This window comes from Vespula vulgaris, chromosome 9 (genome assembly GCF_905475345.1).
Source record: "Vespula vulgaris chromosome 9, iyVesVulg1.1, whole genome shotgun sequence".
NCBI classification, from domain to species: Eukaryota; Metazoa; Arthropoda; class Insecta; order Hymenoptera; family Vespidae; genus Vespula; species Vespula vulgaris.
Genome location: NC_066594.1, coordinates 3,527,044 through 3,550,281, shown reverse-complemented (window position 1 = coordinate 3,550,281; position 23,238 = coordinate 3,527,044). Strand labels below are relative to the sequence as shown.

The window sequence follows — 23,238 nt, the reverse complement described above, 5'->3', positions numbered from 1 at the left end:
TAGTGAAATTCTTTCATAGTTTATAATCACATTTTTGTCATATTCAGAACGTCGAGTTTAAAAACTCAAAACCACTTTAAAATATTTGGTCCCAACAAAATGCAATAATGATCAGTGATTTTTTTCCTTTTATAGAAACAGGTTCAAGTGTAGATTAAAAATACTCAACGTTTCACACTTATTATGCTATCTTTACTGTGCAATTTCTGTGATATATAGTAATTAGACAATAATCTCTCTATTACGATATAGGAAATGACGATGCAACAATTATTTGTGATAACAACAAAAAGTCTTTATGTTTAAGTAGCCAGCCAATGAACACATATTATTCTACATCTGTTTAAAAAAAAAAAAAAAAAACAAATTTGATGAATGACATAGTCTGAAAATTATATCTGTGATACTTTTTCTTTTCATAACTAATTACGAAAAGCGTAACATATTTTAAATAATTTTTAATGTCGTCAACAACATTTATATTACTTGTGCAAAATCTAAAATAGAATTCAAGAAATTAAAGATATTTGTCCTTTTAACATCAATGCTGAGAGAAAAATGCTTCAAAAAATTTATAGATATTACACGTTAAAACAATAAAGATATCTGATTATATTGTTGAAGCATATATATATATACACATGTACATAAAAATGCTAAGATTTATTTGCACAATTTGTACTGTAGCTACAGGACCAGCTAGTATACGGCTGAAGAAATTTAATTTTTTTAATATCGACTATGACCATGAAAACCACGATCGATTGGACTGTGTTGGTGATTTAGGAGATGAAGGTACTGATGATGATGGGGTTACTGGTTTTGATGAATTTTCGTTGGCTTGATTTTTTAATCTCATTTTTTCATTTGTCTCTGCGTGCATTTTTTGTTCGTATTTTCGAACATCTTCGATGTTCATATCGTACCATTCATCGATCCATGCAAACGCTTGCCGATGACCCAATAGTAAAATATCTCTTATACACTATATAGACATATTAATACATAATTATGTACGAAACAATAATATTATATATAAGTTAAATGAAAATAAGTTTTTCAAATAGAAATTACCCTGTGTATGAAATCTTCTACCCGAGTTTGCATACCCCAAACTTCAAAGGAAGCATGAACTAATTTATAAGAACACATAATTGGTTGTACCGTGTCACGCCAACCTTCAACTAATGGACCTCTGCCTGTTCGTTTAGATTGGAAAAACTTAGGATCCTATAATAAAATTACATTAAGATAATCACTCTGTATCATAAGCATTGTAATATCGTTATGTCTGTATGAATTACCTCTTCTTCCTTATAATGTTTTGCAGATATTTCATCATAAGCAATATCAATATAATCAACTTCCCGATGTATAATTTCTATTGGAGATAAACCTAAACACTGTTGTTTCACAAATGTTTAATATTTATTCTTATGAAAATTTATATAGAATATAATATATAAAATTAGATACATACATTTTCTGTCGAACCATTGTTATCCTCGTATCTTGTTTTTATAGATATATTAAACTTAGGTATGAAAGAACACTGCAAAACATATACTTATTAATAACAAATTATGAATAATCTCAAATGCTTAATACTTACAGTATATACTATAGTTGTCATCCATACAGATATAAAAGAAAAAAAATGCATTAACGAGTGATTCTTTTATACAACAATCTGATTGTTATATTAAAAAAAAAAATATGTCTGCATATATATTTTATTTACCTGTCATGGTAAATGGATAATAATTCCAAGCTTTTTCAGTCACATAAAATATTTTTGGTATGACAGATTGAATCCAATAAGGAAGTTTACTGAAATGCAATGAAAAAATAATGATGATAAAAAATGATTGAGATGTAGTTGAAACAAGTCATGAATATATTTACGAATATTTTTTATTTACCTTGAGAGGTGAATTCTCTTTTCTGTATACTGACCCTTCCCATGTTCAGGATCTTCACACTCAACATTTTCTACTACTTCAACACCATCATCGGAATCTGACTGTTCATGGCTATGTCTTGCTATCATATACAGTTGTCCAATTCGATACTATGTAAAGAAACAAGTTAGAAATAATAAAGAATATAGCTCGTGATAAATACTTTACCTCTTCTGTGGTAAGAGGCATACATATTCGATATTCTTTCGTTAAAACCATGTTCTTATAAACACTTTTGTTAATGTTTTACGATAGAGTATTAATAAACCATTTGTTATATAAAATGGTCCACGCACGAGTATAATATTTATTTCATGAATGTACGAATAAAGAATTGTTTTAAAAAGTTCATAATCATTCACAGAAAACCATCAATCGCATACTCTCTCTCGAAGTCCGTCTTGCTTACTATGAAATCGATAGTTGTGTTAGCCAATGTTGAGTCGACAAATGTAACTATTATGAAATCAAGAGAATCTTCTATGTTGTTAGAAAGTGTCATTAAGCATAACCAACTTAGGCGAATATTTTCTAAGTTCATATATACTCGTTTAAATTGATATCCTCTCGCGATCAATAATAGCCAATCACAACAGATATCGGTACGATAATAGAAATAACGTGACTCGCTGATTGGTCCACGAGTGCGATGCAACATGTACAATGGTGAATGGACATAACATAAAGTTTCCCTCAATGAACTTGATCGATGAACTTGTGGATACATAATATGAGCTTACAGTTATTATCGATATTTTAGCAAAATCGAAATTCTTTGTAACGGAAACGTAGCGAAGTTCACGTATTACGTGTACAATTGTACGTAACAAATTCGTCGTAATGTGGACAGCGATCAAATTTAGATAACCCATCGTTGAATACCATATAATGAAGAAAGAAGGCTAGAAACAAAAGGGAGACGAAGTTGGGAGAAAAAACAGTGGTCGTAAGGTGTAATAATCATCAAACAAAGTTTGACACACCAATGGCCTATCAAACTTTTCGGCAGGAGTACCTGCAAATGCCTGTGGTAACACGAGTTTATACGACAGCTTGTGTCATCACAACTCTTGCCGTGGTTTGTAAAGCTCTTACACGTGTTATATCGTATTATATTTGAAACATTGGATAATGAGGTTATAGGACTTTATTATCCCTTTCAGCAATTAGATTTAGTTTCGCCGTTTCAACTGTACTTCAATCCCATTTTAATAATAAAACAATATCAGGTAAATATATCCATATCTGAAGATCAAATTTAACATACGAGTTTTAAGTACATATCAAGTAAAGATTTGTACTTTGTAGTTATGGCGTCTGATAACCACATTTTTATTCTTTGGGAATATTGGTTTCAATTTTTTCTTCAATATGATTTTTACATACCGATATTGTCGAATGTTAGAAGAAGGATCTTTTCGAAGAAGGACAGCTGACTTTGTAATGATGTTTATTTTTGGGGGTATCTGTATGATTGTATCCTTTTAACGAAAAATCATAAAATGCTCATAATTTTTGATTATGCGATATAGCTCCTATATGATAATAGACATTTGCGTTTTTTGTCAACTTATTGTTTTTGGGACATGCATTTACAATCATGTTAGTCTACATATGGTCACGACGTAATCCATTTGTGAGAATGAATTTTTTTGGAGTTCTAAACTTTCAGGTATGTGATATTCGAATATATAAGTATAATTTAAGCATGAAAAACATAATCGTTGAAGGTAAATTAATTTTCATTTTTTCGATCCAGGCACCATATTTGCCATGGATACTTCTTGGATTTTCTATACTCCTAGGTAATGCTATATGGGTAGATCTTGTTGGGATGGCTGTTGGACATATGTACTATTTTGCTGAAGATGTTTTTCCACAAATAAGAGGAGGTTTTCGTATTCTTCAGACTCCACAAATATTGTAAGTGTGGTATTATAAAAAATTTAGTTTAAGTTATATGGGTGTATGTAATAGAAATAAAACAAATTCAAGTTTGATTATGGTGCATAACGTATCTAATTTATTTTTATTTTATAGTATTATTTTTTATTATTATAATATATATTTTACTTTATATACATAGAAAAACATTGTTTGACGCACATCCAGAAGATCCAGATTACACTCCACCACCTGAAGATCGACCAGGTGGTTTTAATTGGGGTCAAGGAGCTATGTTATAATTTTTTTTCATCTCCCTATTTCCACGAGCCATCCATTGTTAATTGATATATCAAGTAAATTTATGAATTTATATACATTTGTGAAATTTGAATTTTGTTTTGCAATTTTTACAATTACTAACAAAGATAAAATGATTTGAGCATACACATCTAGATATACGAAATATATCGTATATACTGACTGTATTACAAAGACTTCCATCTGCTACCAGGGGTTACAATTTTTTTCATGAAATGATTGTGATAGTCTCTATACACAAGATTACTTGTTTATTAAAATATATGTATTATAGAAGCAAAGATCAAGAATGTTGAAATCATTTGTAGCGATACTATCTTGGTGGAAGCATTTATTTATACTAGCACTAACATAACATAAATAATATTTCCAAAGTACAAATCACATTAAATGTAAAGTGAAGAGACACTACATATTATTTTAAGTTTATTTATACTTATCTTAAATGTTAATATAGCTCTGGACTAGATACATTATCCATATGCTCATAATTATTCTACTGCAATAAAAATCGATCGTTACCAAATGAAGTAGTAATATTATCAATGATTGTTACTTTTAATAAAATACGAGTCAAACTGTATATAGTAGAATTTTCAATTCCACGAATCCTTGATAGCATTAATTTGTGTGATAATTGAATGAACTTTCTAAAAAAACAATAAAATTGAAACCCCTGATGTAAAAAATATAAATTTGTACTAACAATGTTTTGTCATATTAATATCTTTTTTAACTCACGTGTCTTATAATGTATCATAGGTATAATAGGTATTACATACAAACAAATGCTACTTTACATCAATATATTTGATGTCATGTTGCAAATAAATTGCATGGCATATGATGAATATATAGAATACATCATAGAGGTAAACACCTCTGACCAGTAAACATTTTGTAATAAAGTGTTTCAAAGAATCTATGAAATGATATTGCACAATTAATACTATAAAATGAATAATCACAGTAATTGAAAATAGGGATGCACAGTTTCTGATATTGAATATGAAAACATTGTGAAGCAATCATAGTACAATAGAATCTGTTTTTGCTCATATACTTGTTTCAGAATATGCATTTACACAATAATGAATATCAGTCTGATATAAGTAATATGGATTTTGTCAATAAAGTACATCTACTCATTAATAAATACAAAACATGTATAACAATGTGTACATAAAAATAGGAACTATCAATTTTATCTGTAGTATGTTATTAACAATTGTTCCTAACAAACATTGTTTAGAACATAATAGTCATTACTGATGCTCACTCGAAAGTAATAGTTTTATGTACGTCGAGATAATAAAAGCAGATTTTTACAAGCATACTACAAAGTTATGAACTTTGTTTATTATAAATTACAAATGAACATTTACTAATTTGCTTTTTATAAGCTACTTATTGCCAAATAATTGCTCATTCTGTCTTTACATTTTTTATATTTTCCATAAAATTATATTAATGTATTCTTATATAACACTGTGATGTATTCAAATTGTAAAAGGAAATAATGCATTTGTCATATATATATACAAATTCGTATTCTGATCTCATTATTGTGTTATAGTAAAATTTGTATCAATGAAAAGCCAAAGCATTATAATTATCATTTTTGATATTATATAAGAATATGTTTAGTTGGCTTTTACTTTGAAGCACTTTTCATTCTATATATATTAGGAAACATATTTATATGTATACTAAAGTTTTAATAAAAACCTTTTGGTTTAATGTTACTGTTGGTTATACTGTACACTACTTATGATAAACATCCCTATTTCATATCTTTTTTATAAGTTTTGTAATTTTTAACTGTTTCATGTACTTTGTTTCTACTTTAAAAATAATTTAATAAGATATCAAATTTAATTTTATAACTCAAATTCCATTCAAAAATTTGTTATGATGATAGAAACTAATATTGTAATATGTGAGAGGTGATTTATAAAACCATTTATTTAAATTTAAATAATAGATGATCATCATAATGGAATATAATGATGTATCACTAGATACATATATGCGATGATATGGACTATAATACAATGATTAACGTTCTATCATACACATTTTCATATCAGATTGCCACCGTTGCTAAAAGCACCGTGATATCGTCAGGTTTACCACCTAAGAAAAATAACTAATTTAGTCACACCTTAGACTGTGCGTAAAATATATGTTTACATAACAATGTATAAATATTTCTTCTACACGCGCGCGTAGGTACAGAATGTACAGATTATTTATAGTATACTTTTAGTGTCTACGTTTGATTAACCTTAATATTAACATAGAAAATATAAAATAATAAATACCTATCGCGTCGATTCCATTTTCTCTTGCACTTTGGGCAAAAGGTGACATAAATGCTCCATCAAAAGCTAAACTACGCGCCATCCAAGCTATCGAATTAGCAACACCCTGTATCTTTCTAGGGTCCCTTTCACCTTCGATTTTACGCATTTCAGTAACTAGCAACTGATCAGGCACATTGTCAAATACACCGTCGGTTGCTAAAAGTATTACATCTCCATCCTCAACTCCAAAACTAGAAGTATCTGCAGATTCTGGACTATTAAAGAAAGAAAACAAAAGAGAAAGTTAAAAACGCAAGATTTATAACTTTGTAACATAATTTTTACAGTACCTGTCACTAAGTACTAATCCAGAATGACCTGGAGGTGGTAGAGATAACTGAAATGGAGTATTGAAGTAGTGTTGCTGCTCGTTAGAACGGTGAACAACTTCACCTTTTCTCACAACTACAAAACCACTATCTCCTATATTTGCTGCATAAATGCTGCTCGTTTCCTTATTCAGAATTATTACGCATGCAGTACTGCTACCTATAGATAATATACACCACAGATCATATATTTCTACAGGTTACCATATTTTTCCTTTATTTCATTTATATTAAGCACAACTTCATAGAATACTTCCTTACCTAAGATTGGTTGTTTATTTTCTAACAGTTCATAGTAACTACGTGCTAATAAACCAGCTGGTTCTGAAGGAATGAACCTGCCTATCGAGACTAGCCTTTCGCACGTTCTCATTAAAAAACTGGAAAATTCGCCTGGGTCTATTCCATAGTGTCGCCACCCTCCCACACCATCGGCTACACCTATAAATTATATGTTACTATTAGAAAAAAAACCACATCTAAATAAAAGTAACAACGTTTATCGTTTAAAAGTCAAAGTAAAATCGATGAGCGTATTAATGAAAAAAAAAAAGTTTTTTTTTCAAAACGTTTACATCCGTTAAACACGAAATCATTTTATAACGTCGAATGACGAAACACAGGCTAAAACAATAGGAATTCTATAGGTCGAAGTATAAAAGAAAAAGACAATAGAAGAGAATAAGACAGTAAACGATTAGCTATCTCCATTTTAATCCTGACGAGCACGTGATGTACGTAGTACGTAAGTTCAATCTGATAGAAAAATTCTGTTATTTCCGTTAAGGATTAAAGTGATGAATCTCGTCATGAATCGTTCAATATATAAAACGGAATGGAAGATTCCAATTTGAAAATTCTCTTGCAATCAGTTATTACGAAATCAAAGCGTAATAGATCTTAATGATTAAACGATAGAGACAACTTTTTTTTTTCATGTTGACGAGGGACGTTTCGTTAAAACGTACCAATTACTTCAACAGCCTTGAATTTGGCACTGAACCAAGCGTCATCTCCAAATTGTCCTTTTCGTATACGGCCTCGTGCAAAATCCTTAGGGAAGCCACACACCGCCGATACGAAAGATGCTTCTCGACGCTTGTTCACGTTGGGATCCGCGCATGCCGAATAATTTGATATGCTATTCCATATCGCCCGAGACAACAGCCTCCCGGTCCAATAAATGGACTGCATATCGTACGACAAGGCTCAAAACTTCGTCGCGCACATCATCTTCAGCTAAGCCGACGACAAATTTCTCACAAAAGTCGTATGATCACTTCAAAAGCATATATCGGGACATGTCTCTAGCTCTAATGTCTCTCCCTATATAAGATCGTCGCGTAGCGTGAGAGGCACGACAGAATAAAAAAAAAATATCTCTCGCCCGATTTTCTCCCGCAACACTTTATCATCGACCGTACTGCTAGCCTTTCATTTTCGTCTACGTTAGCGAAATCTAGAAGATCAGGAGTTGAATATTAACAATTTAAACGACGCCACAACGTCGATGGCAACCAAAAGAAGCTCGTTCGTAAACGTTTGAGAATTGCGTCCAGAGATGGCGCTCTCTTTTAGCGGGAAAAAGTTTTCGTTCAAACGAGTGAACGCTTGTTCACGTGGATGCTTCGGATTGATCCAGACCCTTCGAAATAACTTTGAAATATACGTTTTTCGTGTTAAACGTATCGACTCGCTGATAAGTTTTCTATAGAAGCGAGAAGCAATAGGGAACGAGAAGAAAATTAAAGGAAATCAAGAATAGCTTAAATCGCTGATAAGAATAAAAAGAAAAAAAAAAGAAAAAAAAAGTAAAAAGAAAAAAGAAAAATAAAGGAGAAAAAAGAAGAAAAAAAGTTCCGATACTTACCGACTCGAGAGAGGTAGGATAACGCAGGGTTGCGCAGGGTAACGCAGGAAAAGAGGAGAAAAGCGAGAGAGGGAGCGGTTGTAGGTGAGAATGAAAAGGGATGGAAGAATATGGGTGTGGGGGAGAGGGGAAGAGAAGGTAAGGGAAGGGCGAGAGGAAGGGAACGACGGAGAACGAGGAAGCAGTCGGAAGAGAGAGCTGGCGGAGTAGTCGAGCAAGAGCGAGCGCGAGTGGGGCGAGGTTGTTGCGGGTGAGTCCGAGAGAGGGTGGTGAGGGTGAGAGGGTGGCGAGGGTGAGAGGGTGGTGAGGGCGAGGGTACGTCCGTACGTACACCGTGAGAGAATCGATCTAAAACTAGGAGTCGCCGCAGTAACCGCTGGGAGGAAGCCACTGTTACAATTTGCACCCATATGCGCTAGTGAAATCTTAGATCGAGTAATCGTATGGCGAGCTGCTCGAGAATGAGCTGTACCCGCCACTCGGTGGTTGCTCGCGTATGACCGGCGCGTTAATAGGGGGGAACGCGAACGGAAAGGAGAGAGAGAGAAAGAGAAAGAGGGAGAGGGAGACAGAGAGAGAGAGAGAGAGAGAGAGAGAAAACGAGAAAGCAAAAGAGAGAAAGAGAAAGAGGGTGGGTGGTCGAGGGGGTTAACGATAAGAGAGGGGGAAGGGTGAGGGGGTGGAGAGGAGAGCACGGTGTCGCATCCTACGGTGATTCGGTGTGTGGCAAAAGGAGAAGAACGAGCCTGGAGTGAGCGAAAGGGGTGGAGGTGGTGGTGGTGGTGGAGGAGGAGGAGGAGGAGGAGGAGGAGGTGGAGAAGAGAGAGCAAGAGAGAAAGAGAGAGAGAGAGAGAGAGAGAGAGAGAGAGAGAGAAAGAGCGCGCAAGGCTGGGCGGATAGCGAGCACCGCACGAGCAGCATCCCGTCGCAACGATAATGCGACGACGTGCACCTTTACTCCTTTCTCTCTGAATAAGTGTGCTTGCTGGGACGGTCCCTTACCTGCAGGGATATGACGTAATGGCAAGAGAGGTACGCAATCATCCCTTTTTCTTTATATTCATTGACGCATTGCTTTTGCGCTATCGGTCCCCTATCGTACATGCATATATATGTTACCGTGTATATATATGTATATACACACGTATGTATGTATATATTATATATATATATACACACATAGATACATACGTACACATACGTACATACACGCACAGACGCATGGACGCACACAGACATACACACACATGTATACATATTTATCATATCCCCACCCCCTTCTACTTCGTCGCGGTTCGTACGGTTCTTAGCCCGTTCGGGAGGAGAAGATAAAAAAGCAAGCGTCTCGTAGGTATCATCGCGTCGTTTCGTCGGTCGTGCATCTCGCGTTCGTTCGTATCCGATTCGAATCTCTCTCTGATCGTGTACGTCCGAAACACAATTCGCCTGACCTAGTTCCTCGACGTCGTGACCTCGTGACACCAGCAGAACGGTGGTGGCCGATCCTCTTCTACCACCACTACCACCACCGCCACCCCGCATGCTTCGCTCGAGTACGCGAGCAATGTCAAAAGGCACGATCCTCTTTCTTTCTCTTTCGTTTGCTCTCTTTCTCATTCTCTTTATCTCTTTCGTTAGTCGTTAGTTCTCGATCCGAGAAATAAGAGACGCGAGTTCCTTTTCCCCCTGTCCGACCAGTCACCGTCTTTATCCACTGTCGTCGTACGACAGCGCCGTGAAAGAAGAGTGCGTTCGGTAGGATCGCGTGCATCATTATCATCTTCGTTGTAATCGCCGTCGCGGACAACGTGTTATCGCATTTTTCCGGCTTTCTAGATTCATACGCCACCCACAACGAAGCGTCCTCCTTTCTTGCGTGTCCTCGAATCGCTATCCAATAAGATTACGTTTGTCTGCCGTTGTTTACTAATTGTAAGACTTCCCCGTTTATTGCAACGAACGCCGTTGGTCGCTTTTCTTAACGTTTCTGATTCAATCTGTAAAAAAAAAATTGTCGAAGCAAGGACCAAGAGCAGCGATAGCGACGATCGTGACTAACTTGTTAGAGACATTTTTCACCCTAGAAGACCCGGCACCTAGACTGTTTCTTTCTTTCTCTCTCTCTGTCTCTCTCTTTTATTTTTTCTTTGCTTTGTCTACCCTTCCCTCACCCTTTTCTTCCTCGTCTCGTCGCCCACCTTTCATACGACGCCTTTTCTCTTCCCTTCGAACCTTCTCCGAGACGGTTTTTACCCTTCACTCGAGAATGATTGAATCAGGTCAGTGTTTTCGACCATAAGTTGTGCCTGCGCCTGCGCCCTACACGCTTAGCGCCACCCTGTTGAAAACTAGGGACAACCCAAACATAATATTCCCCGTTCGATTAGCCTTATTCTAATGGCACTCGTCACGCTGAAATATAACGCTCCCTTTCTTTATTTCGCGCAGCGCGTACTCGTGTAACGTGCCGATAACGTAGAGAGTGCACACGGGTTTCTGGAAAAAGGAAAAAGAAAAGAAGAGAACGAGAGAGAGAGAGAGAGACACAGAGAAAAGAAATAAGAGAGACAGAAAAAGAGAGAGAGAGAGAGAAAGAAGGAAAGAAGAGAAAGAGGAGAGATCATTTTGCGTGCTCGCGTGCGTGCGTGCGTGCGTGCGTACGTGCGCTAGCGCGCTTCATCTTTTTCTGTGCCTTTATCTATTTTCTGTGTGTATAAATCGCTATATGTCTTCTTCGTACGCGCATACGTATCGTTCGTGTTGTATTTTCTACGAGTTCTACGTACAGCCTCGGTAAGGAAAAGAACAAGAAAAAAAAAGAAAAGAAAAGAAAAGAAAACGATCGGGTACAAAGATTCCGAGTGCAGCCAATCGTCGACGTACCCTTCATAATTAGCACCACCGTCGAGTCTAATGAACCCAGAGGTTTGTTCCGACATGTCTAATATGTACGTGCGCGCGCCTGTGTGTGTATGCGTGTGTGTGTGTATGTGTGCGTGTGCATGCATATGCTGTGGATAAGTGTACGATGTATTTAAGAGGATACAAATATTATTTTTCCCTTTTTCAACTTTTCTCTCTGCAGATCTGTATTCGATATAATCATGAATAAGTGGATTATTTCTCTTTATTTTCCATCCATCCTCTTTTATTTGTCTAATTAGAGTCATGCTTTCGATAAGCTCCAATCAATGTGGACTTAGGATATTCCTTTCTGGTCCTGTAACGTCCCATTTCGATGTACAGTTTTTATTTATTTATTTTTTTTCTTCTTATCCTTCTGCTTCTTTAGTTTTGATCTATTCATCTTTTTTTATTATCGAAGAGCGTCATACGATGACGAGACTCGTCCGTGTCTTTACGCCTTTGTAACATCACCGACGTAAAATTGATATTAACGCAAAGAAGATATTCCTTTATCGATTAAAACTGCATCCACCACGCGAGAAATTATTCATTTTTTAACGCTTTAATTTTCCGCGAGAAACTCGGTACTCTAATAAGAAAAGGTAAAGCAGCACTGCAATTAGATCGCCATGCTGTTGCACAAGAGGCTAAATGATACGGAACGAGTAAAGCGTCGGAGGGCGAAGAATTACAGTAGAGCTCATAATATATGAGACGTTGCAATTAAAAGCAATTTAGAGTTAATTCCTGTTTCTCTCTTTCTCTTCCTCTCTTTTTTCTTTTTCTCTCTCTCTCTTTTTTTCTTTTCCTTTTCTTCTTCCTTTCTTCAATTTTGCTTTTCGATTCAAGAGTAGGACACCGGGAACGAGTATGTAGGTAGTCGGTAAGGTGTGCTGCACCGGACACACCTATCGATTAAAGTTTAAACTTGACACCCAAAGTTAAGATCTTTAACCTAAAGATTAGTATCCTAAGAACGTCTTTCCATATTTTCTTCTTCTTCTTCTTCTTTTTATTATTATTATTATTATTAAGTTTGAAGTTTAATGAATTTTTATTATAAACCTTCGAACGAATGACTATACGCATGTCTGGCGCGTATTTAAAGCTCTAATTAAGATTAATTTAACTAGATCGATCCTAAATCGAAAAACATTCCCTTTCGTTAGGAATTATCTTCCACCATTAATCGCTATTCCACTTTCACGTATATACGATTCATGCAGGTTTGAGTTACGATTCGGTAGTTATTTTTCTCACCTGGGATATACGGTAAACTTCGTTTATCATCTGTTCTACTTAGTCACTGCGTATAAAGGATACAGGGTGGATTACTTTCCCGTTGACCCGGTAGAGACACTTCACTTAACATCGAGGTGATAAGCATTATCTACGGACAGTTTAAAAGTCTTACTACCCTACCACTACGCGCATACCTGCCCTTTAATTTTTTTTTAATGCCACGTATGTATGTACGTTATGCGGACCAAAAAATTCTCGTTTTATACACGTCGAGATTGCCTACGAACGATTGCTTTTTTAAAAACTAAAGAAGGATAGAAGAAGAAGAGAAAAAAGAGAGAGGGAGAGAGAGAGAGAGAGAGAGAGAGAGAGAGAGAGAAATGAAAGAAAAGAAAGCGTTCGTTCTCGTAACCTCGTCGTATTTTTAGCTTTCGATGTGAGACACGTTTTAAAGGCAAAATTATCGCAATATCTTTTCGCAGGAGTTACGGAGCAAGAGACCTTTTAAGATATGGGACAGTTGGCGTAATGTAAGAAAGGGACTGGTCGTAAGCAATTTCGAAGAACTGATACATCGTGGTAAGAATTTAAATTTTTCTGTGAAATAAAATTTTTGAAAAATCGGAACGATAAAGTTCATATCGAAATGAATCGTACATCTATTCATTCGAATAATCGAAGTATTTACGTCAAAAGGAACGTGTCGTTGCTCAGGACGAATGTAACTTTTTCTATCCTTATCTTTTTAAATTAAATTTGGTATGTTGAATTATATATCAAAGGGTATCGCTTTTATCACGCAGAATATTTCACTCAAATCAATTATACGGGGCGGAACGATGAAAACAGAAAGTAATAAACAGAACAGCTGAGTAAATAATGACGAGTGGAAGAATCAATAAAATTATATTTACAAATAAAATAAACGTGTCGATTCTCGAAAGGTAGGTGATCGGAAAAAAGAAAGAAATAAAAAAGTACGGAAGAAAAAAAAAGAAAAAAATATATCATACGACAGTTTTCACGATACAGCTTGACACATCCATTTCGTCTAAGAATTCTCTCTAAAAAAAAAGAAAAAAAGAGAGAGAGAGAGAGAGACAGAAAGAAAAGAAAAGAGAAGAAAAGAAAAAGGAAAAAAACGATAACATTGTTTCACCTTTTACGATGATTATCTATCAATCAATCATGGATATCGATTCGATGTTCAAAGATATTATTTTTAATTTTTAATCATTTCTTACTGATTCTGACTAAGGCAATCATTACTGTGATTTTAGGTAAAGAAAAACTGGGCGTACCGCAGAACGAGAATGTTTCTTTAGTATTGGAATCGGACGGGACGCAAGTGGAGGACGGTGAATACTTCAAGACACTAGCCAATAATACGATTCTTCTTTTACTGCGGCATGGTGAACGGTGGTGTCCAACTGGCGTCGACATCATACGAGCCGGTACATTACTACTTTCGACCGTATACGTGCATATGTATTTATGTATGTCTCTTGTAGGTATCATGTATGTACATACATACATAAGAGGAAATTTTGTTAGAGCTTGCAATAGTATTCTCGATATTATCTTTAATATTATCTTTAATAAGACGATTTTACGATCTTTGACGGACGTCTCGACGCTCGAAATAGGTTCTCATCTTCGATCGTATGCGTTTCATTCGAGCGTTAACGAGTCGTTAAAAGGCGATCGAAGGAAATCCATAGTTCTTTCATGCTCTACGTTTTTTTTTGCTTTTTTCATGTCTACTATCACATCATATAGAGAAGGGAAGACAGATGAAACAACGAACTAATGATAGGCAACGTTTTTTGTTGATGGCGGTACATTAATGGAGCTTAAGAAAAAACGTACAACAAAAAATGTATATGGACAAGCTCATTAGTTTTGTCTTTTAATGGAGAGAGAGAGAGAGAGAGAGAGAGAGAGAGAGAAGGAGAGAAAGTGTGATGTACATCTAGACACACACACACATATATATATATATATATATATATATATATATATATCCAGTGGCACCCAGTGGAAAATGGAGTGAAAGGACTAAGCGTGTGGGCGGTTCTCTTATAATAAAATATTATTTGTCTTCTTTGTATCCTGACTGAGGTCGATTCTTTATCTGAAAGTAGTAAAAATATGTGAAACCTTTTATATATCGCCCGCGTCCAAGTCTGACGAGCGTCCACGTGCGAAACGCGACGTTAAATGTTAAAGCAATATAATATGACCTAATCTCGCACGTCTGACTTTGTGCGAGCCGATGCTACTCGTGCAAAAGATTTTTGAATTAATTCCGCTTGACATATTTCCTCGATAGCGTTGACATTTCTCAGTTGAATCATTAGAACCGTTTATACTTAGGAAGCATATACTTTATAGCGACGTCTAATTAAATGACACAAATATGTCGATATTAAGGAAGCGTATCATTAAAAGGGTAAAATTATGCAGGTCATTAAAAGTGACGCAAAGTGAAAATGCTCTTACTGGAATGTTGTATTATTTTACGTATGCTCGATTGTCGCCACTTTATAACTCACGTCACAATAGCCGGTAATAATAATAATGGAACGTGTACGAGTACTCTTGAATAGAAAGCCAATGTCGATTCGTAAGTATGATAAAACAAAACTGTTAGATTCAAGGAATAGAGCGATCAGATAACGATTAGTTTTCTCGTTCAAGTAGGTACGTTGAATCGAGAGAAAAATGTTCTCTGTCTGCCTCTCTGTTTCTCCGCCTCCCTCGTGCGTTCATCTTAAACCTTCTTCATATACCTAATCCTTAAATGATAATAATCGAAAGAGCTCAGCATCGAAATGACACGCATTCCCTCGTTTTCAGCGATATCGGCGATACCGAAAATAGTTTGCGAAACGATCCACGCCCTGGAGCTGCACGATGAGACGCCATCGTGGAAAATCATGGACAATAAGGGACGAGTCACAGTGGTCCTACACTGGGACCAACGTTCGTCGTCGTCGTCGCAGGTTCAATCGCAGTCGAAGGGCACGGATGCCCAGTCCTCCAAGTATTCGCCAACAAAGAAAGCCGATCTGAGCGGGAGTCAACGACCCTCGTTGGTGATTCAAACTAGCCTTGACAAATTGAATTATGTGGGAAAGCCAACGCATCTGGCGGGCGAGCTTGGTCCCAGCAGATACGCGAGTCCCCAAATCACTGTGATAAATCATGATGATATGGTAGAGAAAAATGTTGAGAGTATTAGAAAAGAATAATAAGAAGGATTTGCATGTCCGACGATTCGGCTAATTTTCTTTCTGATCTCGTAGCAAGCGCAGCAACAGCAGCAACAACAACAGCAACAGCAGGCGCAGCAGCAAGCACACGGTATGCCAGGTCGTCTGGTGAAGCAAGGAACGAACTCGTTCGAAAGCACGACCATCCATATCCATACGCCAGAGTGTTCAAATCACATTCATCAGCCAGTAGCAAGGAACGGTAGTCCTGTAAACGGTGCGGACAACGGAACGACCGGGGAATGCGACTTTCATTGTTGCGCCCTACACGAGGAAGGTCGCAGGATCGCCGTACACAAGTCGGTCGCGACCTCGCCGATCCAGGACAGCCAACATCAGCAGTACCAACAGCAGCACCATCATCCGCATCAACAGCAACAGCAGCAGACCCAGACACAGACACCGTCGCCCCAACCGCCCTCCTCCCTCTCCGACGGCACGAGGCGATCGGGACTCGGTAAGGGCCACGTCAGATTCCGCGATACGGCCGACGAGGAGTCGAGTCCCCGTCTAGGTCCCGGCAACTCTACCGGCGGCTTCCATCTTCATCATCATCATCACAATCATCATCAAGAGCACGACAGCTCCGAGTCAGAAACCGAGAACACGATTATGGAGGACGAGATCGTCACATCTGAGAAGTTTTTATTGCTAATAGATCAGCTCACCGTAGATCAAAAGCATCACCTCAGCATCAAGGACATCGGCATCATTCTCGAACGTTTAAGCTCCAAGATATTGGACGTCGAACGATTGGATCGGGAGAGCGAAAGCGAGGAGTGTTACAACTGGACGATCAAGGCCATCATCAGGGGTGACGTACTCCGAGAATTGGGCGTCATTTACAATGGCAATTATTATGCCATCTCGGAGCATCCGGGATACAAAGAAGAGTCCGAAGAGAATAATGAGGATAACGAGGAGGAGGAAGAGGATAGACTTTAATACGATGCTGTTTTACTAGACGGACAGACAGACAGATAAATAGATAGATAGATAGGTAGATAGACAGATAGATATGTAGCTAGTTAGATAGATAGATAGATAGATAGATAGGTAGATAGATTATATACCTATTAATGGTATTATTAACATAGCATTTACTAAAACGTAAAAACTTGTTGGGGCTCGTTTCGATGACCACTGCGTATTAGTGGGTCATGGATACGAGCCGCAAGAGAGATTTGCCGACGTACTACTACCCGAGCAAGCGCGAATTGTGTACGAAACGGAGTTGCACTTGAAAAGACGCAAGGAAATTGTCGAGGGTCGACTGTTGCGAAAAAGACACGTTGCGGATGTTCCGTCGGGACATCGACGGAAATTGCGAGGCCGGGTTGACTCGTATCGGTTAAGCATCGGTAAAAAGTGATTTTTTCAAAAGGTTTTCATATAATAATACTACCACCACTACTACTATTACTACTACTACTACTACTACTACTACTACTACTACTAATAATAATAATAATAATGATACTAATATAACACTAATGATGAAAACAGAAAGGAATGCATTATACTGAAATCATACGATACATTATAAACTTAGTTCTAAAGACGGTTGTTGAAATATCTACTTATTAAATAGTATGTATACTTGTAGGAAACATTTTTGGGATTACGGACGTTGATTCCGTAACCGTCCACAACACTGCCCTATCTAAAAGAGAGAAGAGGAGGAAGAGGAGAGGAGAAAACGAACGATGCGATATGTTACCTCTATCATAAGTGAATACGACGACGACGTTTGCGCACGATTTTTTAGATTTATGTTCGATGCATTGAAGTTGAACTTTCTTCAACTCCTTTTCACCTTTCTCTCTCTTTTTCTCTCTTTCTTCTCCTCTCTTTTTTTTCTCTCTCTCTCTCTTTCTCTCTTTGACTCTCTCTTCTTTTACGAACGATAAATTACCTCGATCATCACTAAAACTTGGTTGTATCTTGCTCTAAAAAAATAGATAAATAGAGAGAGAGAGAGAGAGAGAGAGAGAGAGAGAGAGAGAGAGAGAGAAAGAGAGGGGGAGAGAGAAAGGGACAGAGAAAGGGACAGAGAGAAAGATAAAAAGAGAAAGGAGAAGGAGATTAAGAAAAGGGTGAGAAAGAAATTGTGATAGAAAAGAAGAGAAAAGAATGCTGCCGATGATGCGAAATGAGAGAAAAAGGAATGATTATATATACATATATTGTAAGGAGAAAGAGCGAGCGAGTATGAGAGTGAGAGAGAGAGAGAGAGAGAGAGAGAGAGAGAGAGAGAGAGAGAGAGTTATGGAGAGTGCGAGAGCCATATTGTACATCGTTTATCGCCGATGTAAATTTACCATAACGAGAAAAAAGGAAAAAAAAAAAGAAAACGTAACGCGCGCACGAACTTTCAAACGTCTCACGCTAACATAAGAAACTACGATGAATTATAATCGTGCAAAAGATGAAAACTTGTATCGTTCAATCGTCACGACCAGCCGTAAATAGTCTCTCGTCATACAATGCACTCGCGTATAATAATAATAATAATAATAATAATAATAATAATAATAATAATAATAATAATAATAATAATAATAATAATAATAATAATAAAATCAGTCAAGAAACACTTCGCCAAATACACGATATGCCATGTACGATATTACATACATATACATAGACATTACATACATACATACATACATACATACATACATACATACATACATACATACATACATACATACATACATACATACATGCATGCATACAAGCATACATCCAACGTGCATAGATAATTCATCATTCAGAATTTACATTAGTCGTATATACATACATACATACATACATACATACATACATACATACATACATACACGATGCATTACGATTAAGTGATAAAGAATCGATTAAACGATAAGGCGTGTCACGGACGAGATCAATCGGCGCTCTCCGTGTGAGAAAACTTTGCAATTTTAATATATTTCTATTGTAAGTATAATACTCGACGACTGTGAGAGAACAAAAAAAAATAAAAGAAAAAAAGGGAAAAAAAGAAACAAAAGAAAAAGAAAAAAAAAGAGAAAAGAAAAGAAAAATATAATAATATAAAAAAAAAAGAAAAAAGAAAAACGCGGAAGATATAGAGAAATACGACGAGAAGAACGCTGACTCGGATAACGCGCGCTTATCTCTGCTTGTGGACCGGCTCCTATGTGTGTACGTGCGTACGAGCTGTGGCTTAAACTTGATGGGAATAAAAGGAGATAGAGAATAAACATAAAAAAAGGAAAAGAGAATTATATAATATGTGTATAGAGAGCCAGGAAAAAAAAAGGATGGAGAGAAAAAGTGAGGAAGGAATATCCTGTAAAAACACGTGTTCGACCATACACCAGAAAGTAAGAAAGAGAGAAGAAGAGGGAAAGAAAAAATAGACGGATAGATACATAGATATGTAAATAGAAGAGAATAAAACGTGATGCCTCCCTTTTTCGCGTACTGCGTTCTCTATGTCGAGCTCTTCAAAATGTTTTTTCGCAAATGATTTTTCCTCGTGTTCAGATAGCTTCTCATTCGAATTGAGATGTACGCGCGCGAAAGAACCTTTTGTCGAACAATGTTACGTGACCGTTCGATTTATTCGATACGATCAAACGTTTCTTACTATTGTAAGGCCAACAGTAAGGTTTTCGTAAAGGGGAAATCATGGAGATGAGGAGGAGGAGGAGGAGGAGGAGGAGACAGTAAAAGGGTGGTGTCAAACGGGTGGTTGTAAAGCGGGAGTAAATGATAATAATAATAATAATAATAATGAGAAGAATAATAAAGAGAGCAAAGAAGACGAAGAAGAAAGAGCAGAGAAAAGTAATGAAGCGAGAGACGAAAAGAACGACGCCTTTGTTATCTCGAAGCGTCACGAGTCTCCCTTGTTCGATCAGATCATTTTCGATTTTTTCTTTCTTTCTTTCTCCGCCGACGAGAGGCAGGAATCGAGAGAGAGAGAGAGAGAGAGAAATATGAGTATACTTTTACGATTTTTAAATGTAGACGACTTCCTCCCCAAGAACATTTTACGATTAAAAACCCTTTACAGGTTTCTGGTATCGTAGTGCCATTTTAAATAATAATAATAATAATAATAATAATAATAATAATAATAATAATAATAAATAATAATAATAATAAATAATAAATAAATAATAATAATAATAATAATAATAATAATAATAATAATAATAATAATAATAAACAATGATGATGAAATGATGATGATACGATAACAAGGATAACGAGAAGAAAAGAACAAAAAAAATTAAATACTAATAATAATAATTACAATAATAATAAAAATAAAAAAATAAATAATAAATAATAATAATAATAATAATAATAATAATAATAATAATAATAATAAAGGAATAAAAAGATTGTTATAAGTTGTAACTGTTGTTTTTGGTACATGCAGATACTATATACCCACTGAAAATATGGCCTCTGGCATTTATTTATGTAGCCTTCTCCTACAATCCTTTAGTAAAGCGAAAATAGACGCGCTGAAATTATGCAAACGGCGACCAAGCAATCTGCATTTTTTAGAATGACAAAAGATGACGGATATTAGTCTGTTGAATCATTGCAGGGCATTCCTCGGGATCGCAGTGTATTGGTGACAATTTTCTCGGTGCCAAATGAGAAAAGTGCAAAACCTTTTAAAAGTTTCGCATCTCCGTTTTACGCATGTGGAAAATAATTCGTTTAATTTGTTATTAGAAATAAGAGTGCTCGGAATATCGGTTCGTGCGAAACTTTTGTCGATCAATGATAGTTGAGTTTACGATGGGTCACTTTTTGCATACAATCGCCAAGCGAACGTCATGACGAAAATGGGCGTGAAAATTTTCTTTTTCTTTTTTTTTTTCTTTTTTTTTTTTTTTTTTATCGAAAGCGAGTATCGGTCTGCGAAATAACGTTCTTGAAATTGGCAGGGACAAGATAAAAAAGAAAAGATAATAAATAAATAAATAAACAAATAAATAAAAAATAAAAAAAACAAAAAGGAAGACTACGAGAAATATAATAAATACGGAGGGAGAGAGAAAAGTTCGAGGTAAATGGGGAGGAAAGGAAGTGTTTTAAGATATAGCATAAACAACCTCGCATTTTGATTACCTCTGTGTATCTGCATTGCCGCATTACAATAACCTTTAACTACTTCTTACAAAGAAAGACAGAGAAAAAAGAGCAAATATGTAGCCGTCACTCGATGTAATACGACATATATACACACACATACACATACATATATTTATATGTATATATATATACATATAATCAATTAATATGTATATATATAAACATATACATATACATATACATACATATATATATATATACATATAAATATATATAAAGAGATCTCTATACGATCAAGAACTACACTTTCGACAGTTAGCATCTCTTACCGCATAGCAATTAGATGGTATAAATTACGATGGTTACAAAGGTAAGGCTTACACAAGGTACGTCGTGTAAATCAAAAGAGAATGGCTCTTTACAAGAATTCGAAAGGTCTTCCCTCGCACGAGATGTCGCGTTGCTGATTTATACATAAATATATATCGTTTATATATACATATATACGTATATATATATATATATATATATATATATATATATATATATATTATATATAAACGATGTATTCACACATTACTATTGCGGTAAAGAGTAAAATCACAATATTTGCGATTCTACTATGCACTGTCAAAACGAAACATAAAACGTAGTGCAAATTAAGGTTTTTTAAACATTACGAACGATGTACTGACTTTTTTAATAACGTTTTATCACGTTACAAAGTAATATATATATATACATACACAATATATATATATATATATGTATATATATATATATGTATACACATATATATATACACATATACATATACATGTGAATGAAAGAGTGATTGAATAAAGTTAGCGAATGAAAAACCGAGAGAGAATGTAAATAATAAAGACAGTATATATATATATATATATATATATATATATATATATATAATCATAAAAAATATCTACCTGTAATTGCCAAAATCTATAGTATACATATACGTATATATAGTTACTTGTACATCTACGTATTTATACATACATATATATACACATATATATATGTATATAATTGCATGCATATATGTATGTATGTATATGTATATATATATATGAGTTCGATGCAATGAAAAAGAACACTTAGTGACCAATAATAACGTGGTGTCAGAAACGTCAGTTCTAACGTCTGTTGAACATGAATCGTGCTGACGTCGAGCTTATAGATAAACGTTAAAATTAATGTTACTCAGATGTTTTTACACGACTGCTAGTTTACACGATTGCAAAAAAGGTTGTTCATCGAGGTTGGTGACCTGTCAGGGGTATCGTTTTATCGTGACTACTTCGGCGTTTCGACGCGAGCTTTTAAATATGCAAAAAGAAGGCGAACTTTGCGGTTCAAAAAAATACGGTGTTTAAAAGTAAAATATATTTGTTTTCCTCGAATACGGATTAATATGCAGCCGAAATGTACCTACTATACGTAAATAAATAAATAAGTGGAATAAAAAAGGGGAACAATAAGGCTAGGATTTTATTGCTGATTATCATTACGTTGAACAATTATTGAGATATTTTCTCTTATTCTTTCTTCGTTTATTTCATTGTTATTATATTTAATAATTTTCATTCAAGAGGACCTAGGAAAGATTATGCAACCAATAATGAATGTCAAATCGTGTTAAAAAATTTTTGAGATTCTACCATTAAATCGATCGCTTAAAGATATCAAAGGAATAAACTGGCATAAAATAAAATCTGATTGAAATTAGAAACAACACATCGGTCGTAGAAAATTAAAATCCGATAGTTAAAAGTAGTATGCGATTCGTTTTTGCTTCATCGAGCGAACATTGTGCGACCGTGTAAATTTATTCTGTTAATTGACATTTTCCCAGATTCAATGCGACCGGAGCAACGTACGTACGCACATACATACATGTATGCATACATACATACATACTTACATACATACATACATACATATATAGATACATACGAC

The 23,238-nt window shown here is 35.5% G+C and overlaps 4 protein-coding genes across 6 annotated transcripts; 2 read left to right on the top strand and 2 right to left on the bottom strand.

The window, feature by feature from the left end:
• Nucleotides 1-644: 644 nt before the first annotated feature.
• Nucleotides 645-2,432, bottom strand: LOC127066448 (cytoplasmic phosphatidylinositol transfer protein 1). The gene is made up of 8 exons (XM_051000228.1): nucleotides 2,130-2,432; nucleotides 1,923-2,071; nucleotides 1,742-1,830; nucleotides 1,613-1,620; nucleotides 1,481-1,552; nucleotides 1,305-1,403; nucleotides 1,075-1,230; nucleotides 645-985 (listed from the first exon to the last, which is right to left on the bottom strand). Exons 1-8 carry the CDS (start codon nucleotides 2,178-2,180, stop codon nucleotides 740-742), a joined length of 870 nt encoding a protein of 289 aa, XP_050856185.1. The 5' UTR covers nucleotides 2,181-2,432; the 3' UTR covers nucleotides 645-739.
• A 206-nt stretch (nucleotides 2,433-2,638) lies between these two features.
• LOC127066441 (derlin-2) lies at nucleotides 2,639-4,749 on the top strand. The gene is made up of 6 exons (XM_051000216.1): nucleotides 2,639-3,039; nucleotides 3,125-3,190; nucleotides 3,270-3,437; nucleotides 3,511-3,633; nucleotides 3,721-3,884; nucleotides 4,048-4,749. Exons 1-6 carry the CDS (start codon nucleotides 2,947-2,949, stop codon nucleotides 4,145-4,147), a joined length of 714 nt encoding a protein of 237 aa, XP_050856173.1. The 5' UTR covers nucleotides 2,639-2,946; the 3' UTR covers nucleotides 4,148-4,749.
• On the bottom strand, nucleotides 3,957-8,360 carry LOC127066439 (protein phosphatase PTC7 homolog). Its single transcript, XM_051000214.1, has 5 exons — nucleotides 7,830-8,360; nucleotides 7,123-7,302; nucleotides 6,823-7,021; nucleotides 6,491-6,747; nucleotides 3,957-6,302 (listed from the first exon to the last, which is right to left on the bottom strand). The coding sequence occupies exons 1-5, from the start codon at nucleotides 8,053-8,055 to the stop codon at nucleotides 6,253-6,255; spliced, it is 912 nt and encodes a 303-aa protein (XP_050856171.1). The 5' UTR covers nucleotides 8,056-8,360; the 3' UTR covers nucleotides 3,957-6,252.
• Nucleotides 8,361-9,545: 1,185 nt separating this feature from the next.
• LOC127066424 (basic-leucine zipper transcription factor A) lies at nucleotides 9,546-22,746 on the top strand. Of its 3 annotated transcripts, XR_007782393.1 has the most exons (6): nucleotides 9,546-9,763; nucleotides 13,363-13,459; nucleotides 14,161-14,334; nucleotides 15,740-16,098; nucleotides 16,189-17,155; nucleotides 17,762-22,746. XR_007782393.1 is itself a non-coding variant. In XM_051000174.1 (5 exons), exons 1-5 carry the CDS (start codon nucleotides 9,752-9,754, stop codon nucleotides 17,098-17,100), a joined length of 1,554 nt encoding a protein of 517 aa, XP_050856131.1. In that variant the 5' UTR covers nucleotides 9,547-9,751; the 3' UTR covers nucleotides 17,101-22,746. The 3 variants fall into 3 exon arrangements, 2 of the variants coding, with proteins under 2 accessions (XP_050856131.1, XP_050856132.1); XM_051000174.1 differs by having other exon boundaries at nucleotides 9,547-9,763; nucleotides 16,189-22,746; XM_051000175.1 differs by lacking the exon at nucleotides 9,546-9,763 and adding an exon at nucleotides 10,056-11,656 and having other exon boundaries at nucleotides 16,189-22,746.
• The last annotated feature ends 492 nt before the right edge of the window (nucleotides 22,747-23,238 follow it).

Bases quoted from the DNA above. Each gene is read 5' to 3' on its own strand.
- LOC127066439 (XM_051000214.1), bottom strand. From the start codon at position 8,055: ATGCAGTCCATTTATTGGACCGGGAGGCTGTTGTCTCGGGCGATATGG. The intron at 7,303-7,829 runs GTACGTTTTAAC...TATAATTTATAG, and splicing joins CAAGGCTGTTGAAGTAATTG to GTGTAGCCGATGGTGTGGGA. The intron at 6,748-6,822 runs GTACTGTAAAAA...TTTCTTTAATAG, and splicing joins GGATTAGTACTTAGTGACAG to TCCAGAATCTGCAGATACTT.
- LOC127066424 (XM_051000174.1), top strand. The intron at 13,460-14,160 runs GTAAGAATTTAA...CTGTGATTTTAG, and splicing joins CGAAGAACTGATACATCGTG to GTAAAGAAAAACTGGGCGTA. The intron at 14,335-15,739 runs GTACATTACTAC...CCTCGTTTTCAG, and splicing joins CGTCGACATCATACGAGCCG to CGATATCGGCGATACCGAAA.
- LOC127066448 (XM_051000228.1), bottom strand. From the start codon at position 2,180: ATGGTTTTAACGAAAGAATATCGAATATGTATGCCTCTTACCACAGAA. The intron at 2,072-2,129 runs GTAAAGTATTTA...TTCTTTACATAG, and splicing joins TGCCTCTTACCACAGAAGAG to TATCGAATTGGACAACTGTA. The intron at 1,404-1,480 runs GTATGTATCTAA...GTGAAACAACAG, and splicing joins ACAATGGTTCGACAGAAAAT to TGTTTAGGTTTATCTCCAAT.
- LOC127066441 (XM_051000216.1), top strand. From the start codon at position 2,947: ATGGCCTATCAAACTTTTCGGCAGGAGTACCTGCAAATGCCTGTGGTA. The intron at 3,040-3,124 runs GTTTGTAAAGCT...TATCCCTTTCAG, and splicing joins TCATCACAACTCTTGCCGTG to CAATTAGATTTAGTTTCGCC. The intron at 3,438-3,510 runs GTATCCTTTTAA...ATATGATAATAG, and splicing joins TTGGGGGTATCTGTATGATT to ACATTTGCGTTTTTTGTCAA.